Raw genomic sequence first — 9,641 nt, 5'->3', positions numbered from 1 at the left:
ATTTTGTAGTTGACCAGATCGATTATTTTCAACTTAATTAGTAGTTCTCTTCACAGTAGATACTGGATAACTTTTAGCCAATCAGATGCCAGTATATTAATCTATCTAGAATCTAGAAACGTGCTAGAGTAACCCGGGAAAACAATAATTTAACAGAAAACTTTGAAGAGAAAAAATTGAGGGGAAAAAAAGTGTAAAATGATAAGTAAATCACACTCTTGTGTTCTAAACTAAGTACTTTGTATTTTTCATTTTTTAACAGGTAAAATATAAATACTATTGCAACAATAATAGGTGGAAAAATGTGTTACCCTCTTTAAAGATGGTTGGAATAAAAATGGTTTTGATTTAGCTTTTTACTTATTTTATTAGCATCTCCATTTAAGACCCATCTACAAAATGTTTTCAGTAATTTGTCTTTTTATTTATAATATAAATTGTATCAATAAAGCAGAAACAAATACTTTTAAATTTACTTTTTATTTACCAGTGTTATAATATATTCAAAACAATTTACTGTCTTGGTTTTGATTTAGCTTTTTACTTATTTTATTAGTATCTCCATTGAGACCCATCCACTGATACCCACAAAATGTTTTCAGTAATTTGTCTTTTGATTTATAATATAAATTGTATCAATAAAGCAGAAACAAATACTTTAAAGCTCAGGTACAGGCATGAATTTTAAATATAATATTTGGTTAATTGTACATAAATCAAATATTTGTAACAGAAATCAAGATGAAAAAACATGAATTTCCCCCTTGATATGGTCAAATACAAAATTCTTCCATAAAAACCAGGAAGACTTTTTTCAGTAGTTAGGTAGTTAACATAATGTAACAACATGTCTGGTGACTCCCTAGCAGGTGAAAAAAGATGGTGGATATACGGTGGATAATTTTTGCTATCGCATGAAAATAAAAATTTGAAGTTGAATAAAAATACCAGAAATGTAATATTCAAGTTATATTACCTATATTTAGTCATCTGATAACATTTTTTACCACACCGTTTATTTTTCATAGCTTTTTAAAATGCCTCTCTATTTACAAAATTTGTGTACAAAAGAATAGAGATTTTACTGTGTAATTTGAACTATCCCCCCACTGATAAGAAAGTGCTTATTTTCAACAAGGTCTTGTAACACAAAGAAAATCCCAAAAATTATGAAACATAGGGGAAACTATAGATCGATAATTATTGGAATGTATGATCAATAGAAATTTTTTGCCCGCACCTGGCCTTTAAATTTACTTTTTATTTACCAGTGTTATAAGTATTTGATTCTTTGTTACTTAAAAGCTATGTTCATAAATGTCTATTTCATTTTACTTTTTAAACAAAAAATTAATGGAATAATATTTTGTTATAAAGTTCTTCTAATTTTTTTCTTTCATTGGTTTTACTGTTCTTTCCACTTAAGGTCACTAACTAATGCCAAATGGTCAGAAGGGAAGACCTGACTTGGTAAAGCTGTATGCTGGATGACATCAGCATGTTCTGGTAATGGCACCTCTTGCTCAACATCAAGATACTGGTGATCATAGAAGATGTAGTCAAGAACACCCTGGAATCCAGATACATAGTTTGTGTATTTTGTCGACGAGTAACACCTGTTCAGCTTTAAGCTATGGCTTATTGCCAAACCGCCACAAAATTCTTCTTTTCCACCTAAAAATAAATAACATTATTATGCAAATGTTATGTCTTTAATCATCTACAAAGTAACATGATTTATTTTGGATTTTATTTGGATCCTAAATTATAGAAAATAAAGTGTTTTTTTTTAATTTATCCAATATATAAATATTGGATCAACAAAAAACTTCTATAAAGTGTTTTATGGTTCGAAATAATCTCCATGCTAAACTGAAAAAAAAGAAAGAAGAGAAGAAATGCTCAAAATGGCCTAATATGTTATCAAATGGTGATTTAAGAGAATTTTCAAGTGCACTTGATGTTTTTCTGTCAAAAATATGTACAGTAATTTGCCATAATGATCACAATTGCCTAAAACATATCCAAATGGGATTTAGGACTATTGAACTTTGTTTACATTTGTCAAAATGCATGAAATGGCCTGAAATGATCCTAAAAACGATTTGAAGCCATTCTGTGCACTTATGTTAAACTAGGTTAAGCATAAATATGTAATCAATCACAAGCTAAAAATAAAAAAAATTATCAAAACATTGAGTTTTAATTGACATAAACTTTAAATAGTTAGACCATGTACAGTATACTGTGCATGCTTCTTCAATATACTTACTTGAATACCAATCAGCTGCATACTTAGCCACACTACCTGTTGAAACCAACTCAAATGCACCTGCACCTGGTGTGCTGTTAAGATCGCAACAGAATATCACTGCCAGGTTATCACAGCCATTCTGAAAAAAGATAAAATATTTATTTGAATGATAATTTACTAATAAAAAAAACTAATATTGCTGTTAGGTTGCTACACTGATGGTAGAACTAAAGAACATATATTTCAGAGTGTCTTAAAGGTAGCAGGGACGGCGATTAAGCCCAGGGATGATTTGGAATGGGAAGATCGGCCCAGAGATGATTCGGCCTTGGACGATTTGTTTTTGTTTGTGTTATTTGGTACAATCAACATACAAAGGATTACCCAAAAAGCTAAAAAAGCTTATTTCCAATGGGGCCCTTATAACAAAAACATAGAAAAATTCACAAAATAGCAGATTCAGCCCAGGGATGATTCGGCCCAATTAATATTGTTGACATTGCAATGCTTTTATTTAATTTTCAGAAAGACTTTGGGGGTAGTACTATAGATGACAAGGCACTAAAGCAAAAATAAATGGAAAGCTGACTTGCTTTAAAAACATAGACCTTAAAAATCCCACTATGATGCAACGCAAGAACATAGACGCAATGCAAGCGAGTTGACCAATGACAAGCGACAGTTTGAATAGTCCATCATTTGTAATTGGTCAAATCCTTTACATTGCATTACGTTGTTGTGTTGCGTGGGAACCAAGCATTAGTTTTAATTCATTAATCAACAAACTGTTTGTGCCAAAAACTGATATTGGAATCAACTGGATGTACAAGATGCAACTATTATTGTATGACGGTGGGGATACAAACTTGTGGAAAATGCATTAAATTTATTATGGCTGTGTTTTAAAAATTATTTCACCAATGAATTATTTCTGTAAGTTGAATGATGAAAGTACTTTCTCTGAAACTGCTTGCAAAAATGTACTTCATTTTCACACAATATGTGAATGGTTTCTTGATGTGAAGTTATCTGAAGTTTGGAATTAACATTGTCAGTAAATCAACGCCATAGTAAATTTACTGTGTTGCAAGGATACACTCTGAAAGCCTACCTGTTCTTTGTAAATCTTCTTCAGCTGTTCCAAGTGATGTGTTATGACAGCTGTCTGAATGAGTCTTACATGGCCAGCACGCGGGTGAAAGTACAAATGAGTGTTGGCAACGCATATCTTACGTGAGGGGTTAGCTATCTCCTCAAAAACTGCCACCTGGAAACAGACACATTAATATTAAGGATATGGTTACATTGTAAATTTTTATTTTTTAAAGCAGTTATTCTAAAGTTATTCCTGAATTAGACTTTCAGCCACCAGCAAGCATGCAGGAGACATGGACAAGTATACTCCAAAGACAAAATAACAGTGCTGCGAACATAGGCATATCAGCTGAGTTCATTATACATGGTGTTTCATTCGAGTAAGAGGTGTAATACACTGGGTTCCCGTTGACTATACTCACTCTAAAACTCACTCAAATTTTGTGTCTTTCTCTAATATCATTCAAAATCAAAAGATTTACAGAGTAAACTGATTAAGCCTATTGCTTTTAATGAGAAACACATATTGGATTAGGAAATGGCCCACTCTCATCAAAACAAAATTTAGTAAAAAACTGAAGTTGGCTGGTTTGGTTGTAATTTTTGTTTTATATTTATAGTTACTTTTTAGTTTTTTTTAGACTTGATCTGCCAATTTCTGTAAATTCAACTTTTTTTTAAATAACCAACACATTTGCTGGCTAGTTGGGTTGCTTATTTTGTTTGTTGGATTTTATACAACTAGCAAAGGTTTTTAAATTTCTAGCCCTGCACATGATTGGCAATTGGTTAAAGTTAATTTCTTTGTATAACCTTATACAACATTAATAATATTATATTATTACAGTACCTGAACTACAGAGGACCTGGAAGTGATTCGCTTCAACATTCCTTCATTATTTGAAACAGCTTTCCGGAGATAATCATATTGGCCATCTGCTTGAAATGCTTCAGAAAGAACGATATCATGACTTTCTATAAACCTGTAACAATAACAAGAAAAAACATAAATGCATAGTACAGTACTGTATATTACCGTGTTTAATTGAATAAAGATATTTATATTTTGTCTTCAAGCTAAATTTGGATCCATGGCAGCCAGCAGTGCCTATCTACCAGATCAGCACACCAGGAGGCGATCCCCTACTTTTGGCGAATAGTGTACTTCCAAGTTCTTTAATGTGCACTATGTACATGGGAAAAACGAATCCGACGAGGCGATGAGAGTAAAGCATCTTGCCTAAGGGTGCAATTAATATGGCACAGATAAATGGCCATCTTGAATAAACGCCCCGTCACATGCATACAGTATTCACACAATGTATCAAAACACACTTCTATTGGTAGTAGAATTGATTGACTGCCATGATCTATAATTTACTTAGCATTTTGATACAATTTTTACTCTAAAAATAAAACGCCTCCCTCGAATAAATGTCTCCCTAAAATTTATTTGCATAATTTCCACAATTTGTTTTATTTCTTTGTGTAAATACAGCACTGTAGGTAAAGCATACACCAGACATTACCTAGATGTAATTTAATGACATCAAAAAAGCATATCAAATCTTGAGTTATCTCTATATTCAATATGAGCTGAAACATTAAAGATACATTGTCCCCCTAAAATTAAAATGCTCAGTTTCTGATTTATTACCTTAGTTTAGATGTTCTATAAAAAATAGCTTCTCCTTCTGGTTGTAAATGCTTATAGCATATTAAGCCTTCCAAACCCTGCGATTTCAATGTTGGAACTAGTGAATTTTCAAACAACCTTTTGCCTGTCTCCTGCAGACAGATTAAATCAGCATTGTAGCCTGTAACAAATAAACAGTTGTAATAACAATGTAGAATTATAATAGATCCAGTGTAGTATTACACCTTAAACAATGAATTAACCATAATAGCTAGAATATGTGACTATCTTATGTTCAGTTGACATGAAATCTACTATTGGAAATAAAGCAATAAATAAAAACAGCAGTATTGAAAATTTTTTTTTCTACAATGTTGTCAGACATTTCAAGTACATATAATGCAGAAGCAAACAGTGGTTATTAGCAAACAAACACATTTTACAGGCCTTACTCTTTGCTTCTGATAATATACTTTATTTATTATTCTTTAGGATAAAATCTCATTTCTGGTCTCAAACATTCATTGCAAGGATTTGCCAATGACGAAACTAATATGCAAATTAGAATTTACATATGTAATGGTCGCATGTGGCTTCCCTTGGGTATAAAAAGTTAAACAGCTGTTTTAAAAACCTACCTCAGTTGGTGGATTTTTTCACCTTAAACCACCACAAGACGATTAAGATAAGGAGCAAGTTGACCTTATGTTGTTAAAAAGAAACATGACATATGACCTTGCTGGTTAAATGTTATCGAGTTTACATCCATTTGTAATTTTTGTCATCCGAACGATTTGTCTTATTAGTCCTGAGAGTAATTTTAGGTTACACGTTTTACAGTCCGAAAACAACCAAAGTGTTGACTACTTTACCTGTAATTTCTTTCAAGAGTAACTGTTCTCGATAATCAATGTGGAGAATATCAGGTGGGCAATATGAGAAGAGAACATCTCTAGCAAAATCTGAATCAGCATACAAGTCCGCCAATATATTATAAGATACAACTCTTAAGCTGCAAAAAGAACCAATATTTATAAATATTGTATATTCAATATATAAACTGTGAACAAATAAAATAACAAAACAGAAAAGAATGTAAAGATCTTGTGAGTTGTATTTTGAGGGCAGACCAGGCAGAGAGAAGTATATGGACCTCTGTGAATATAAAGTGTATATAAATGGTATGTTATTTTATTTTTATGGATCAATTTAATGATATACATTTAAATTGTAATCTAGAGTTTATTTATGACCAAAGGATGCGATATGGTTTTCAAATAGAAAAATAAACTAAAAAATGTATACATTAGTTTATGAATATTTCTGATAATCTCTGACACATTTTATTAACAATACCACAAAGAACTGGAAGCAATGTGCAGTGATGTGTTAAAGTGCACAAGCAGAAATTAAATAAATCATAATTTATTGATTTCTTTTTTTCCTTACCTGTTTGGTTGTGTAACCTTAGCAGTAAAGCTGTGCCTCTTTTCAAATGGGAATGTAGATGCTGAACGTACAGGATTTTTAAGAAAACATTTTGCAGTTACTCCAATATCGGAACTAGATTTAGGGGTACAATCAAGTTTTAGCAAAAAACCATCATCCATTTTAGAAGGTACATACACTTTTTCAGTGCTCACTTTTTCCCAATGACTTACACTAGGTTCGTTAGCATTAGTACTATTTTCAGATGTATCTTCACGTCGTTTTTTCTTTAAAACTTGACTATCATCTTCGACTTCTTCAGTTGACTTTACGATAGTTGAGGGATCAGCAGGACAACCACGGTACCATACATACTCTGCATCTTCTGCAAACTCGAACGACACCCTGGGAAACACGGGGCAGCTTATAACTGCACAACGTGGTAACGACAAGTTTCTAACTGTTGGTGAATTTCGATGAACAGAATATTTAAAAGATCCTACATTCAGAACCGATCTAAACTGCCAAGCTTCACTATTTGTTGATGATAAATCCACTTCTTTACCAAAAGAATTGCACAGTGAAACTAGTAGTAAATCTTTGTGATTTTCTCCAGACTGAGTTTGATCTTGTTTTAACTTCTTGTTTGATCGTTTACCGATAATTTTGGATTTTTTAAGAATTGATGAACGAATTCTGTTTAAAGATCTCTCTAATTGTTCATTTTTATCACGTTGTAAACACAAGTTCATATCTTCATAAACAAATGCTATACTCATCGCTTCGTCCTGTTCTTCTACACAACGAACATTTACTCTTTCCATGTTTAGGATAGGCCTAGGCCTTGGAAGAACACTTGCGACAGGTGACAGGCAGCTGCTCTCGGTCGGCGATGTTTTTCTCTGAAACTTCAATCGGACGGGCCTAGGAATAATAGATAATACGGCCCGTTTCAGAAAGCCAGACATATAAAATAGATTATCAGTTGATGGTAATCGAAATTATTGTACATACCACAGTGTATTTATAGTCTTACAACTTCTAACTGCAGAATTACGCAATTTTTATTTTTATTTTTTTAGGCATGGAAAAACATTTCATGCTGTTATGAAATGTTGACTAAATGAGTAAAGAGTGAAACCCAACAAAACGGCGGCGGACCGGACCGCATGGAAATATTTATTTATTTATTTATTTGTTGACCATATACACCTTTGTATCAGTGACACTCACAATATCCGGTGCGGTCCAGCAAACAAAGCAGAACATTATAGAAAAATAAAAAGACATGAATAAGAAAAACTATAATAAGCAAACAAAAACAAAATTAACTAGTAAAGATCGATACTCAAGAAACATGCGGCCCAGCAAAACAGTGGTGGATCAAGAGAGGGGGCATCCTTTGAAAATCTTTACCATACACACATAACAGTTTTAGAACTGGAGACCAGGGTGTCACGAAACCTAAGACCACGAAAGCTAAGACCCCCTAAGACCTAAGATCACGAAAGCTAAGACCCAAGACCTAAGATTACAAATATTTATCTTTCGCACCTGCCTTGTATTTTAACTCCCAACATTTATTCTGAATACCACACCTTAGAATTGGCACTTTTATGAGTTTTTCCGGAAATATAGTAATCTTTTTCCCACATGGACGCAACGCAAGGACGACATAAAGCTTGGTTCCCACTAGGGGCGCAACGCAAGGACGTAACGCAACGTAAGTGATTTGACCAATCAAACGCGATGGATTATTTGAACAGTGGATAGTCATTGGTCAACTCGTCCTAGTGGCAACCAATCTAAAGCGGCAACGCAAGTAATTTTACAGTGATTTATTTGAATTGAAGGAGTAACTTCGCTTCATTTTAATGCGTTCTAGGCATAGTAGTAGGCCTAGTAGGAACCAATATTTACACACATACACAACCACACAATTTACAAATGTTAGTTCGTAGTGAAAATAAGCGCAGTTTATTGCGCGGGCGATTCTAAAAACAATGAAAAACAGATAGGCCTATTTTGATTAGGCGCCGCACCGACGTTTAGGACGCGGCCAACTAAAGTTTAATTATAAATGACGCAGGTAACATAAATAATAACAATATTTGTTGGATTTAGTACACTTAATTACGCTGCGTACAGATAGTATCACATTTCATTTGATAACAACTGTGTGAAATGCCCAATAGTCATGTAGTCATGATATGATGACCTCATGTCCAGGTACGTTAAAATTGTTCTGCAAAATAAAATGTGACAGATTGGCAATGAACATATATAAAGTAAGGGGAACGGATTAAATGCAACATCCTGGTTTCGAAAATGTAATAATCATGATCGTGCTTTTTCGTAAAACTGTCTTATTAAATTTTATCTATTTAAAAATATTTTTTTTAATGGATTTTAAATAATATAAGCCTAATTGGCCTAAACTTAAAATGTGTCTTTGTGTTGGGCATAGCTGCTCTTTGGCAGATTAATTTAGCAAAAATATTGACGAGAGCTTAAATTTAATTTTACGTTTACAAATCATATTTACATAATTCTGATAATTGATTGTAAACCGGTATAGTCAGGATATATAGACTTAATATTGATTAGTAATTTACAAAATAATTTAATATCACTGTGAATTACATGAAATGACAGTTATTCTTATTGTTACAGTTTAAAACGAAAGTTTGTTACTTATTAGCAGTAGGCCTATTTATGAAAATTCGAATTCTTCAACAATAAAAATATATTCTTTTTGATAATTAATTAGCATAATGAGCTGTGAAAAAGCAAACATCATGTTCATACGTCAAGAATGACGTAAGTAACCTACAAACAAAAGGGTATAGATGAGTTGTCATGGGGTCTTGTAACAATGTTAAAAAGGAATGACAAATTGTTAGAATCATATTCCACTCATGACCTAACTTGATTACAATACATTTGCAATAGTCTGGATATAGGCATACACTCTTAGTCAAATGAAAAACAAGTTTAGCTCATTCAGCGGCGAACGACGGTCGGGTTTGCCATTCATATACCGTAGACTTCCAATACCACAATTACGTTTCGAAGCTATGCGTTATGACGTTCCTGCACTCGGGAAATTGAATTGAGAGACAGAAATCAGAATACGGTGGAAAATGTCTGGTTGTAAGTAGGCCTACCGTGAACACTCTGATAACACTAATCATTGTTATTAACCTGCTCAGAAGCGTCATCATCAAC

General features: G+C 32.9%; 1 protein-coding gene across 2 annotated transcripts; it reads right to left on the bottom strand.

Annotated features, from left to right (window-relative positions):
- Positions 1-209: 209 nt before the first annotated feature.
- Positions 210-7,545, bottom strand: LOC140040643 (2',5'-phosphodiesterase 12-like). Of its 2 annotated transcripts, XR_011842746.1 has the most exons (8): positions 6,435-7,545; positions 5,858-5,997; positions 5,007-5,166; positions 4,200-4,332; positions 3,366-3,521; positions 2,273-2,393; positions 1,246-1,674; positions 210-656 (listed from the first exon to the last, which is right to left on the bottom strand). XR_011842746.1 is itself a non-coding variant. In XM_072086723.1 (7 exons), exons 1-7 carry the CDS (start codon positions 7,379-7,381, stop codon positions 1,406-1,408), a joined length of 1,926 nt encoding a protein of 641 aa, XP_071942824.1. In that variant the 5' UTR covers positions 7,382-7,545; the 3' UTR covers positions 210-1,405. The 2 variants fall into 2 exon arrangements, 1 of the variants encoding a protein (XP_071942824.1); XM_072086723.1 differs by having other exon boundaries at positions 210-1,674.
- Positions 7,546-9,641: the final 2,096 nt, after the last annotated feature.

The sequence above is a fragment of the Antedon mediterranea genome, chromosome 2 (genome assembly GCF_964355755.1).
Source record: "Antedon mediterranea chromosome 2, ecAntMedi1.1, whole genome shotgun sequence".
NCBI classification, from domain to species: domain Eukaryota; kingdom Metazoa; phylum Echinodermata; class Crinoidea; order Comatulida; family Antedonidae; genus Antedon; species Antedon mediterranea.
The sequence above is the reverse complement of the archived record's forward strand: the minus strand, read 5'-3'. Positions and strand labels throughout refer to the sequence as shown.